Below are 14,248 nucleotides of genomic sequence, written 5' to 3' on the forward strand. Positions count from 1 at the left end.
GCAGTATTTTGCCTTTGTCTTAGGACGAAGTGATTGGTTTGCTATCACACCCTTGGTCACCTCAGGCAAGGTATTCGCAAATTTAGAAAACACCTTTTGATCACAGATTTGCAAGGGAGGGGCAGCAGTAACAAAGAAACTGGAGAATGCCATTTGGCCCCTTCAGTTTATCCTATCATTCAATTCGATCATGGGTCATCTGCAAGTATTTCTTCAGTCACGGTTTATTTGTCAACTTAGTAACACATGGTTTGTATCTATATACTACCATTGTCGAAAATGTTTGATGGTTTTCCTTGGGGTAAACACAGTAAGAGTTTAAATAAACACCAGGTTAAAGTCCAACAGGTTTATTTGGTAGCAAATACCATTAGCTTTTGGAGCGCTGCTCCTTCGTCAGATGGAGTGGAAATGTGCTCTCAAACAGTGCACAGAGACACAAAATCAAGTTACAGAATACTGATTAGAATGCGAATCCCTACAGCCAGCCAGATCTTAAAGATACAGACACTGTGGGTGGAGGGAGCATTAAGCACAGGTTAAAGAGATGTGTATTGTCTCCAGACAGGACTGCCTGCAAGTCCAGGAGGCAAGCTGTGGGGGTTATTGATAATGTGACATAAATCCAACATCCCGGTTTAGGCCGTCCTCATGTGTGCGGAACCTGGCTATCAGTTTCTGCTCAGCGACTCTGCGCTGTCATGTGTCGTGAAGGCCGCCTTGGAGAACGCTTACCTAAAGATCAGAGGCTGAATGCCCGTGACCACTGAAGTGCTCCCCCACAGGAAGAGAACAGTCTTGCCTGGTGATCGTCGAGCGGTGTTCATTCATCCGTTGTCGTGGCGTCCGCATGGTTTCCCCAATGTACCATGCCTCGGGACATCCTTTCCTGCAGCGTATCAGGTACAGTAAGAAGTCTCACAACACCAGGTTAAAGTCCAACAGGTTTATTTGGTAGCAAATACCATAAGCTTTTGGAGCGTGCTGCTCCTTTGCAGCACGCTCCGAAAGCTTATGGTATTTGCTACCAAACAAACCTGTTGGACTTTAACCTGGTGTTGTGAGACTTCTTGTGCTTACCCCAGTCCAACGCCGGCATCTCCACATCATGCGTATCAGGTAGACAACGTTGGCCGAGTTGCAAGAGTAGGTATCGTGTACCTGGTAGATGGTGTTCTCACATGAGATGATGGTATCTGTGTCGATGATCCGGCACGTCTTGCAGAGATTGCTGCGGCAGGGTTGTGTGGTGTCGTGGTCACGGTTCTCACAGTGACCACAGAACAGTGACCACGACACCACACAACCCTGCCACAGCAACCTCTGCAAGACGTGCCGGATCATCGACACGGATGCCATCATCTCACGTGAGAACACCATCTACCAGGTACACGGTACCTACTCTTGCAACTCGGCCAACATTGTCTACCTGATACACTGCAGGAAAGGATGTCCCGAGGCATGGTACATTGGGGAAACCATGCAGACGCTATGACAACGGATGAATGAACACCGCTCAACAATCACCAGGCAAGACTGTTCTCTTCCTGTGGGGGAGCACTTCAGTGGTCACGGGCATTCAGCCTCTGATCTTCAGGTAAGCGTTCTCCAAGGCGGCCTTCACGACACACGACAGCGCAGAGTCGCTGAGCAGAAACTGATAGCCAAGTTCCGCACACATGAGGACGGCCTAAACCGGGATGTTGGATTTATGTCACATTATCAGTAACCCCCACAGCTTGCCTCCTGGACTTGCAGGCAGTCCTGTCTGGAGACAATACACATCTCTTTAACCTATGCTTAATGCTCCCTCCACCCACATTGTCTGTATCTTTAAGATCTGGCTGGCTGTAGGGATTCGCATTCTAATCAGTATTCTGTAACTTGATTTTTGTGTCTCTGTGCCCTGTTTGAGAGCACTATTCCACTCCATCTGACGAAGGAACAGCGCTCCGTAAGCTAATGGTATTTGCTACCAAATAAACCTGTTGGACTTTAACCTGGTGTTGTTAAAACTCTTACTGTGTTCACCCCAGTCCAACGCCGGCATCTCCACATCATTTACTTGGGGTAGCCAGCATAGTCTTTTGGAAATGAGTAGGGAGTGCTCAGCATTTGTAACAGATCTCCAGGGGCAAGTGAAGAATTCCCCACACACCAGCTAAAAACCAGGAACATGGTCCATCATAATTCTATAATGAAATCCTCGTCCACTCTTCCCTCTTGAATAGGGTTGCCTCTCCTCCCAACCTCCTCACTGTGACAACTTCAACAGTGCAGGCCTGACATATAGCTATGGCACCGAACCCAGCTGACTTCCTCGTGTCAGGGTCATTTTAATAATTCTGGCTCTAAATGAACTGCACAAAGAGAGATAGTTGAACCCATCTTGGCTGAGTTCCTCACTACTGCAGTCCATAGTCGATGAAAAGTTGATCAGGAATAAAACTGGGACAGACCACCCAGCATTGACCTAGGCACCACAAATGACAACACACCCAGCCCTGTTGACCCGGCAAAATCCTCCTTGCCAACATCCGGGGGCTAGTGTCAAAATTGGAAGAGCTGTTTCACAGACTAATCAAGAAACAGCCTGACATAGTCATGCTCAGGGAATCTTACCTTACAGATAATCATAGAATTCCCTACAATGCAGAAGGAGGCCATTCGGCCCATCGAGTCTGCAATGATCACAATCTCACCCAGGCCCGATTCCCGTAACCCCACATATTAACGCTGCTAGGTCCCTGACACTAGGATCAATTTAGCACGGCCAATTAACCTAACCTGCACATCTTTGGAGGAAAGCGGAGCACCCGGAGGAAACCCACGCAGACATGGGGAGAACATGCAAACTCCACACAGACAGTGACTCAAGGCTGGAATTGAACCCGGGTCCCTGGCACTGTGAGGCAGCAGTGCTAACCACTGTGCCACCCCTAATAATGTCCCACACACCATCATCACTGGGTATGTCCTGTCACACTGCCCCACTAAAGGTGGCAACACAGTGGCATTGGTCAGATGAAGTTGCCCTGGGAGTCCTCAAGACTGAACAATCATGGGGAGGTGCTGAAGGCCATCAGCAGCAGAACTGTACTCGACCACAATCTGCAACCTCTAAAAGCCGGATCAATCCTCCACTCTACCATTATCATCAAGCCAGTGGGTCAACCCTGATTCAAAGAAGAGTGCGAGAGGACATGCCAGGAGCAGCACCAGACATGCGTAAATGTAGGTGTCAACCCAGTGAAGCTGCAACACAGGACAACTTGTAGGCCAAATAGTGGAAGCAGCATGTAATAGACGTGGCTAAGCAATTTCGCAACCAAAGGATCAGATCTAAGTTCTGCATTCCTGCCACATCCAGCCATGAATGGTGATGGGTAATTAAACAACTCACTGGAGAAGGAGGTTTCATAAATATCCCCATCCTCAACGGGGGGAATCCCAGCACATCAGTGCGAAAGACAAAGTTGAAGCACTTGCAAACATCTTCAGCCAGAAGTGCCGAATGGGTGACCCATCTTGGCCTTCTGCGGAGGTCCCCAGCATCACAGGTGTCAGTCTTCAGCCAATTTGATCAATTCACTCCATGTGAAATCATGAAACAGCTGAAGACACTGGATACATCGAAGGCTACGGGGATCTGACAACATCCCGACAATAGTATTGAAGACTTGTGCTCCAGAACTTGCCGCACTCGTGGCCACAATGTTCCAATGTGGCCATAACACTGGCAACTACTCAACAGTAGCCCAGGAAAATAGCCCAGGTTTGTCCTGTCCACAAAAAGCAGGACCAATCTAACCCAGCTAATTACCGCTCCATCAGTCTACTATCGATCATCAGCAAAGTGATGGAAGGGGTCATCAGTGGCACCCTCTCAACAATAACCTGGTCACCGATGCTCAGTTTATGTTCTGAGGCTGCCACCTCATTCTGTCGGGCACCTGACCTCATTACAGCCTTGGGCAAAAGAGGTGAACTCCAGAGATGAGATCTTTTTAAACAAATGTATTCATTCATGGGTTGGGGTGTCACTGGCAAGGCCAACATTTGATACCCATCCCTAATTTCCCTTGAACTGAGTGACTTACCAGGCTTCAGAATCAACCACATTCCTATGGATGTGGGGTCACATGTCGGCCAGACCAGATCAGGACAGCAGATTTCCTTCCCGAAAAGGACATTGGTGAACACTAGGTGAGTTTTCATCATAATCAATGATAGTTTCATGGCACCATTCCTGAAACTAACTTTCAATTCCAGATGTTAGTGATCCAATTTAAACTCCCATCAGTTGCCATGGCAGGATTTGAACCCATGTTTCTAGGCCATTAGCCTGGACCTCTGGATTACTAGCCCAATGGCATTACCACAACACCACCCCCTCCTTCTCAACAGGAAGGCAGCATTTGATTACACATGGCTTCAAGAAGCCTTAGCAAAGACAGTGTCAATGGAAGTCAGAGGGAGAATTCGCCACAGGTTGGAGTAATACTTAAAACAAAGGAAAATGGGGGGGGTTGGAGATCAGTCAGTCATTCAAGTCACAGGACATTGCAGCAGGGGTTCTTCAGGGTAGTGTCCTAGGCCTGAACATCAGCAGCTGCTTCATCAATAGCCTTCCATCCATTCTAAGGTCAGAAGTGGGGATGTTCGCTAATGACTGCATAATGTTCAGCACCATTTGCAACTCCTCAGACACTGAAGCAGTCCATGTCCAGATGCAGCAAGATCTGGGCAATATCCAGGCTTGAGCTGAGAAGTGGCAAATAACATTCATGCCACTTAAGTGCCAGACAATGACCATCTCCAACAAAAGAGAATCCAATCACCTCCTGTGGACATTCATTCCTAAGGCGAGTAAATCACCTCCTGATTCCCCCAGAGCCTGTCCACCATCTACAAGGCACAAGTCAGGAGTGTGATGGAATATTCTCCACTTGTCTGGATGAGAGCAGCTCCAACAAGAAGCTCAGCACCACCCAGAACAAAGCAGCCCGCTTGATTGGCACCCCAATCACCACTTAACCATTCACGCTCTCCACCATTGATGCACTGTGGCAGCAATGTGTACTATCTACAAGATGTATTGCAGTAACTCATCAAGGCTCCTTCATCAGCACCTTCCAAACCCACAACCTTTTCCATGTAGAAAGACACGGGCAGCGGATGCATGGGAACACCGCCACTTGCAAGTTTCCCTCCAACGGAGAGATAGAGAATCTGGTGAACCGGTGCGGCAACAATAATCTTTCCCTCAATGTCAACAAAACAAAAGAACAAACAAAGAACAAAACAGCACAGGAACAGGCCCTTCGGCCCTCCAAGCCTGTGCCGCTCATGTGCCCAACTAGACCATTCGTTTGTATCCCTCTATTCCCAGTCTGTTCATGTGGCTATCTAGATAAGTCTTAAACGATCCCAGCGTGTCCGCCTCAATCACCTTGCTTGGCAGTGCATTCCAGGCCCCCACCACCCTCTGTGTAAAATACGTCCCCCTGACATCTGTGTTGAACCTTGCCCCCCCTCATCTTGAACCCGTGACCCCTTGTGTTCGTCACCTCCGACCTGGGAAAAAGCTTCCCACTGTTCACCTTATCTATGCCCTTCATAATTTTATACACCTCTATTAGGTCGCCCCTCATCCTCCGTCTTTCCAGGGAGAACAACCCCAGTTTACCCAATCTCTCCTCATAGCTAAGACCCTCCATACCAGGCAACATCCTGGTAAACCTTTTTTGTACTCTCTCCAAAGCCTCCACGTCCTTCTGGTAGTGTGGCAACCAGAACTGGACGCAGTATTCCAAATGTGGCCTAACCAACGTTCTATACAGTTGCAACATCATATGCCAACTTTTATATTCTATGCCCCGTCCAATAAAGGCAAGCATGCCATATGCCTTCTTCACCACCCTCTCCACCTGTGCTGCCACCTTTAAGGATCTGTGGACTTGTACACCCAGGTCCCTCTGTGTGTCTATACTCCTGATGGTTCTGCCATTTATTGTATAGCTCCCCCTTACATTAGATCTACCAAAGTGCATCACTTCGCATTTATCTGGATTAAATTCCATCTGCCATTTCTCCGCCCAATGTTCCAGCCTATCTATATCCTGCTGTATTCTCTGACAATGTTCATCACTATCCGCAACTCAAGCAACCTTTGTGTCGTCCGCAAACTTACTGATCACACCAGCTACATCTTCCTCCAAATCATTTATATATATCACAAACAGCAGAGGTCCCAGTACAGAGCCCTGCGGAACACCACTAGTAAGAAGTTTAACAACACCAGGTTAAAGGTCCAACAGTCCACATCATGAACACCACTAGTCACAGACCTCCAACCGGAAAAAGACCCCTCCTCTGTCTTCTATGGCTAAGACAGTTCTCCACCCATCTAGCTAGCTCACCTTTTATCCCGTGAGATTTAACCTTTTGCACCAGCCTGCCATGAGGGACCTTGTCAAACGCTTTACTGAAATCCATATAGACGACATCCACGGCCCTCCCCTCGTCAATCGTTTTTGTCACCTCCTCAAAAAACTCAACCAAATTTGTGAGGCATGACCTCCCTCGTACAAAACCATGCTGTCTATCGCTAATGAGATTATTCAGTTCTAAATGCACATATATCCTATCTCTAAGAATCTTCTCCAACAATTTCCCTACCACGGACGTCAAGCTCACCGACCTATAATTACCCGGGTTATCCTTGCTACCCTTCTTAAATAACGGGACCACATTTGCTATCCTCCAAAACGAAGGAGATTGTCATTGACTTCAGGAAGCGTAAAGGAGAACATGCCCCTGTCTACATCAATGGGGACGAAGTAGACAGGGTCTAGAGCTTCAAGTTTTTAGATGTCCAGATCACCAACAACCTGTCCTGGTCCCCCCATGCCGACGCTATAGTTAAGAAAGCCCACCAACTCCACTACTTTCTCAGAAGACTAAGGAAATTTGGCATGTCAGCTATGACTCTCACCAACTTTTACAGATGCACCATAGAAAGCATTCTTTCTGGTTGTATCACAGCTTGGTAATGGCTCCTGCTCTGCCCAAGACCGCCAGGATCTACAAAAGGTCGTGAATGTAGCCCAATCCATCACGCAAACCAGCCTCCCATCCATTGACTCTGTCTACTCTGCCCGCTGCCTCGGCAAAGCAGCCAGCATAATTAAGGGCCCCACGCACCCCAGACATACTCTCTACCACCTTCTTCCTTCAGGAAAAAGATACAAAAGTCTGAGGTCACATACCAACCGACTCAAGGACAGCTTCTTCCCTGTTGCTGTCAGACTTTTGAATGGACCTACCTTGCATTAAGTTGATCTTTCTCTGCACCCTAGCTATGACTGTAACACTACATTCTGCACTCTCGTTTCCTTCTCTATGAACGGTATGTTTTGTCTGTATAGCGCTGATGCGCGTTATCACACACGAGGCTTGAGATGCTCAAGGAAATAAAGGCTTTTATTTACTATTACAACGAAGCTACCATATATAGTACACGATCCCAGACTGAGGGGTCCCAGACAGAGCAGTGACCTTTATACCTCTCCCAGGAGGCGGAGCCCGACTGGGATGTACCATAATAACTATAATACAGGTGTAACAGCCCAACCCTAACCCCAACAGCAACAAGTAGAACAACCCATCCCTAACCCCAACAGCAACATATATACATACTCGTAGTACTGGCCAGACCCTGGCTCAGTACTATCTAGTGGGAACCAACGATGGTTCACCACAAGCACGCAAGAAACAGTACTTTTCACTGTTTGATAATACATGTGACAATAATAAATCAAATCAATCAACTTACACAACATGCTGATTCTGAACTATATTGCTGTCCCTTCACTGTTGCACACACAAAAATCTGCAGCTCCCTACCTATCAGTACTGTATGTGTTAACCTACACCAGTGCAGTTGTCCAAGACAGCTCAACACCACCTTTTCAAGGGCGACTGGCTAGGGCAGCAAGGCCCATATCCCATGAATGAATAAAATATAAATCTTAATCAGGCCAGAGTCCAAAGGAAAAACTGTGCCAAGATCTCCACCAATCCCAGTGTCTGGACATGGAGTGGAGAGATGGCAGAATCAGCCCTTTCCCACACGTGTTTTCATGTGTCAACATTCAGTGACGTGCTATTTCACTCCAACTATTTGTCCCTTGGTTGCAGGTACTGGCAAGTGAGTTTGGAATATTTTCCAATTGCTGACTAGCACTCTCTGCATTTACAAAACTGAAACATTTCTTTCCACGCTCGGATTAACTAAACCACCAACAACAGATCCAAGTTTCTGTTTGCTGACTGGAAGGTAGTGGGATGAATCCTAGCTGTCTGCATGAGTCACTCTCGGGGTTACTTACCTTCCTGGTAATGTGAGAACTTCGAACAAGTTCAGGCCTGTTGAGGGTGCGACTTGTAAAACCATTGAAGTTAATGTGCCCAAACAGAACCTTCTAAGAGCCGTTCAATAGAGACATTCGGGAGATAGGTGCAGGTGAAATGTTGTAAGGCAGTTCCAGATATACACAGTGATCCGCCTGACAAAGACCTCCTGACACTCTCTTGTCCCCTAGACTGGAGAGGATAATCCACCTCCACTCTGACATGCTGAACATTGATATTAGCCAGAATACAGGGTTAGCAATCGCTGATATGAGCTGGATTATAATGAGCTGCAGAAACCCAGGGCTCAGAAAATCAGCAGCAATAGATGGCACAGTGTATATAGATCAACATGGACATCATTAACCAAATCAGCCCTCCCTCCCGAGTGTTTTAAATGTAATCAAAAACAGAAAATGCTGGATAAACTCAGCAGGTCTGGCAGCATCGGTGGAGCGAGTTAACGTTGCGAGTACTATAAATGTCCCTCTCTCTATATACGGGGTTTAATGCGCCAGGCTTGTTACGATGGGGAGATACAGTAGCCACAAGCAGCAGCGCGGATCTTACCTGCGATACACAGCAGGGCAGGGACATCTCGGCAGAGGAGGCGAAAGCTTCACACCACGGATGGGGGGGGGGGGGGGGGGGGATCTCAGAGACAGAGCAGCTGGATGTGTGAATGCCCCCGGCTGATCATGACCTGTGGAAGGGGGAGGAGGTTAAATAGGAGCAAGGGAGGGGGAGAAATGTATCGAGAGGCCGGCCCCGCAAAACAAGACAAAGCGGCAGCGGTGAGATCAGCAGCAGTGTCCCAGTTCACACACACACACAAGCGCAAGCAGGCGGAGCCCAGCTCTCTGCTCACTCCCTTCTCTCTGTGTTTATTCTGTCCCCAATAACAATCCACTTCCGGAGACGTCAGTTTCTGTTGTGCAATTTCAGTAGCAATTCAAGGAAAACCCCCTCCCCCCGGTTAGAGAAATATTGCATGCTTCTGATTATTTATTTTTAATTTGTTTAATCTTTAGTGCCTTTCAAATTGACCGCACTTTTTTTTTTCTCCCTGACTTCACTTTGTATTTTACTCTGGATTTCGCCCCGTATTGCAAGGAATAATTCCCCCCCGCCTTATACAGCAGTGACATTAACAGTGACACCCCAGCACAAAATGCAGTTAAAAAGGAGAAAATGCACCTGCAAAGCACCTTCGGACAGCCTGAATTCATAAATGCAAAATCTCAAAGCAGATGTGAAGATACCCCTAGGGGTAAATTGAGGGAATGCAATTCGATTTATTCGGAATGGTGGACATTCACTAAAAGGAAAAGGTTTAGGGTTAGAGTGTTCATTTGTATATGTACCTGGCTTGCAGTAGGTCAGTTGCCTTATTCTGTTATGGAGCTGGTATGTTTCAATTGCCTCTCTCGCCCGTTTTACCCCAAGACAGCACAGTGGTTAGCACTGCTGCCTCACAGTGCCAGAAACTGTCTGTATGGAGTTTGCACGTTCTCCCCATGTCTGTGTGGGTTTCCTCCCACAGTCCAAAAATGTGCAAATTAGGTGGATTGGCCACGCTGAATTGCCCCTCAGTAGCAGGGGAAATATACGGGGTTAAGGGGATAGGACCTGGGTGGGATTGTTTTCGGTGCAAGCTCGATGGGCCAAATGGCCTCCTTCTGCACTGTCGGGATTCTATGACAGATTTTGCCACTTCTCCCCTGTAGTGCTGAACTAAACAAGTAGTGTATCGGAAAGAAATTAACCCTTCCTGGGGACTGTTGAGTGGATCAGTTGAGTGATACATCCCCTTGATTGAAAACAAATACTGAGCGAACCCAATCTCACCAGGACAAAATCAAATCACTGTAAGTAAAACCCGTAGAAGGTTTCCACCAATGTGGTTTGGGATCTGGAATGCACTGCCCGACAGCGGGGGCAGGCAGATTTCTAACATTTCAAACAGAATTGGACCATTACCTGAACAGGAAATGTTTGCTGAGTTATGGGGGATAGTGGCACTAGGTGAATTGTTCATGGATTGAAGTGGCACAGATATGACGGGCTGAATGGCCCCCTCCTGCGCTGTAACTATTCTGTGATGTGCACACGGTGCACTCAAACCGATTTGTGCAAGATACAAATAAAAATTAAATCATTATCTGGTTCGTCTCATTAATGGTATCATTAAGGTCCTGCAGTGAAGAAAGCTCGCTGCATGATCTCTCTCCAGGCCACTTGGGCTCTCGGGATTAGCCAATGCAATGGTTTAACCTGCTATTCTTTCACCTCTCAGACCAAGATATAAATCCAAACTAGACCGATGGGATAAAGAACTCTAAGTGAAATGAGATGCTATTAGTTCCTTTCTTGGCTAACAGGCATTCCTCTATTAAGAACAAATAATCAGGCCATTCTATTCATGTGCCGCTTGTGAAGTGTTGCATACAGACTTTGCTGATACGTTTGTCTACTAAGGTGTGACTACATTTCATAAATAATGAATTGATTGTAAAGTGTTTTGGGACATACTACGGATACAACATGATCCATATCAATGTATGTTTTTCCATTTCTCTAGTTTCCCACGTGCTCTGATATCACTCCTGTTCAGTAGCTCCCTTACTTCCATCTTCAATGCTCTCCCCTCCTCCACCCCTCCAAGGTCCATTACAATTCCAACCTCAGTATCTCTCACAGGACCATAGAATAATACAACATGGAAGGGAGTCCTTCGTGCCTACCCCAGCTCTCTGAAAGAGTTATCCAGTTAATGCCATTCCCTTAGCCTTTCCCCATCACTCCTCAAATGTTTCCACTTCAAGTATTATCCAATTCCATAGAACCATAGAACCCCTGCAGTGCAGAAAGAGGCCATTCAGCCCATCATGTCTGTACCGATTCTCCGAAAGAGCATTTTACCCAGGCCCAACCCCCATAATCCCGTAACCCCTGCATTTGCCATGCTAATCCACCTAACCTACACATCTTTGGACACTAAGGAGCAATTTAGTATTGCCAATCCACCTAACCTGTACTTATTTGGACTCCCTTTGGAAAGTTATCTCCAATGCTTTCACCTCCTTCCTAATCTTTGGCACCTAGAACTGGATTCAATACTTCAGCTGAGGCCAAACATGTGTTCTATACAAGTTTAACATGACTTAGTAAGAAGTCTCACAACACCAGGTTAAAGTCCAACAGGTTTATTTGGAATCATGAGCTTTCTGAGTGCTGCTCCTTCATCAGGTGAGTGGAGAGGGAGGCTTCACAAACACAGCATTTACAGGCAAAGACACAATTGCAAGATAATGGTTGGAATACAAGTCTTTTCAGGTGATCAAGTCTCTACAGGTACAGACAGCGCGAGTGGAGAGAGGGATAATCACAGGTTAAAGAGGTGTGAATTGTCTCAAGCTAGAACAGTTAGTAGGATTTTGCAAGCCCAGGCCAAATGCTGGGGGTTACATGCAGTGTGACATGAACCCAAGATCCCGGTTGAGGCCGCCCTCATGTGTGTGGAACTTGGCCATCAGTTTCTGCTCATCGATTCTGCATTGTCGTGTGTCTTGAAGGCCGCCTTGGAGAATGCTTACCCAAAAATCGGAGGCTGAATGCCCTTGTCTGCTGAAGTATTCCCTGACTGGAAGGGAACACTCCTGCCTGGCGATTATTGCGCGGTGTCCGTTCAGCGTTGTCTTGGCATCTGCATGGTCTCGCCGATATATCACGCCTTGGGACATCCTTTCCTCCAGCATATGAGGTAGACAACGTTGGCTGAGTTACATGAGTATGTACCTGGTGGGTGGTGTTCTCATGTGTGATGGTGGTATCCATGTCAATGATCCGGTTGTGTGGTGTAATCTGGTGTTGTAAGACTTCTTACTGTGCCTACCCCAGTCCAACGCCGGCACCTCTACATCTTGAATGACTTAGGCACATACACACCCAGGCCCCTCTGCTCCTGCACTCCCTTTAGAGTCATACCGTTTATCTTATGTTCTCTCTATGTTCTTCAATTAATCGCTTTACATTTCTCCACATTGAACTTCAACTGCCACTAGTACACTCATTCATCATCTAAGAACTCAATAAAGTTAATCAAACATAATTTGCTTTTGCCAAATCATGCTGTCTATCATTTATTAATCCATAATTTCCAAGTGACGATAACTTTGTCTCAAGAAAGTTTTCTTAGAGACTGACTGGCCTTGACTGGCCTCTAAGTTACCAAGTTGATGCCCGTCTCCTTTTTGAACAGAGGTGTAACAATTGTGATCCTTCTTTCCTCTGGCATCACTCTTATACCTAAGAAGGATTGGAAGAATGTGGCCTCTGGTATCCGTCGCCTCACTCCCTCAGCAACACAGGATGCAGCCCACACTGAGAGGCTGACTTTCCTACTTTTGAGTGTTGCCAAACTTTTAAGTATCTCCTCTTTCTCTCTTATGATGCTATCCAATGTCTCTGCTATCCCTCCTAGAATATAACATTGGTTGTATTCTCTTTAGTGAAGACAGATGCAAAGTACCTCAAGCACCCCAACTACCTCCACAAGAAGATCTTGTTGGTTCTTAATCAACCCCACCCTTTCCTTGATTACCCTTTTACTGTTTATGTGTTGAAGTCTTTAAATATTTAAACACATGACCATCTGGTTTGGCTGCATACCATGACTCAATTTTCATTGCCAAATCCTGATATAATTTCAGATTTATCTTTGAGTCAATGCCAAACTCTTTTTCTCAATTCACAACCCCTCTCCACTGAAGCCTTTCTTAGTTTGAAAGTATAAACAACAAATTCTGTGAGCAAACAGACAGAAGAGAGACCTTGAGACAAGGAACTGTAACCGGCTGGAACAGACAACATTAGAACAGAAAAAACAAGGATATTAAAGCTGGAAAAAGCAGAATGTAGAATATAGTTCATTGTGACATAAGCTAAATCTTGAATGAATAATAGAATGAATCAGATTACAACAGGATTTTGTTACCTATAATTTTGATATTTTAACATCATTAACAAACAATACTATATCTTAGGGATGATGGAGAAATACTGGAAGGGAAGTGTCGAGCTTACCCACATAATAAAGAAGAAAACCCTTGGGAAATACAGGTAAGAAATAAGTCTAGTTTCAGTTAGAAGCAAACATAGTGAGAGTGTATCAGTTCACATAGTCTCTTTGTTAATGAGAATAAAAGTTATGATATTCGGGTGGCTTGTGGGAGGCTTGGACTAAAGACACCAGTGATCAACGCATGTTGATACGAATGTACAAATTAGGAGCAGAAGTGGGCCATTCAGCGTCTCGAGCCTGCTTCACCATTTAATAAGATTGTGACTGATCTGATTGTAGCCTCACTCCACATTCCGCCTATCTCCAATAACATTTGACTTGTTGGTTAGTCAAGAATCTATCTACCTCTGCCTTTCCCACATGATGCACCGTCTGCCAATTTTTCTTGCCCACAAACTTAACCTATTTATGTGTCTTTGGAGACTCCTTATGTTCTCTTCACAATTTACTTTCCTACCTGTTTGTGTGTCATCAGCAAGTTTAGCAACCATACATTTGGTCTCTTCATCCAAGTCATTGATATAAATTGTAAATAGTTGAGTCCTCAACATTGATCTCCGTGGCACTCCACCCATCACATTTGGCGAACCTGGGGCGGCACGGTGGCACAGTGGTTAGCACTGCTGCCTCACAGGATGCGATTCCCAGCTTGAGTCACTGTCTGTGTGGAGTTTGCCCATTCTCCCTGTGTCTGCGTGGGTTTCCTCCGGGGGCTCCGGTTTCCTCCCACAGTCCAAAAATGTGCGGGTT

The 14,248-nt window shown here is 46.2% G+C and overlaps 1 protein-coding gene across 2 annotated transcripts in view; it reads right to left on the reverse strand.

Moving 5' to 3' along the window:
- serinc5 (serine incorporator 5) overlaps positions 1–9,306 on the reverse strand; it is a 90,200-nt gene extending 80,894 nt beyond the window's left edge. Inside the window, exon 1 of one of the 2 annotated variants that reach the window (XM_078214999.1) lies at positions 8,986–9,306. In XM_078214999.1, coding sequence (XP_078071125.1) covers positions 8,986–9,012 — 27 coding nt within the window. In that variant the 5' untranslated portion in view covers positions 9,013–9,306. Of the gene's footprint in view, positions 1–4,100; positions 4,162–8,985 lie in introns of those variants that run through there. The other variant, XM_078215000.1, reaches the window with a different exon arrangement.
- Between the last annotated feature and the right edge of the window lie 4,942 nt (positions 9,307–14,248).

Source organism: Mustelus asterias, chromosome 6, assembly GCF_964213995.1.
Source record: "Mustelus asterias chromosome 6, sMusAst1.hap1.1, whole genome shotgun sequence".
NCBI classification, from domain to species: domain Eukaryota; kingdom Metazoa; phylum Chordata; class Chondrichthyes; order Carcharhiniformes; family Triakidae; genus Mustelus; species Mustelus asterias.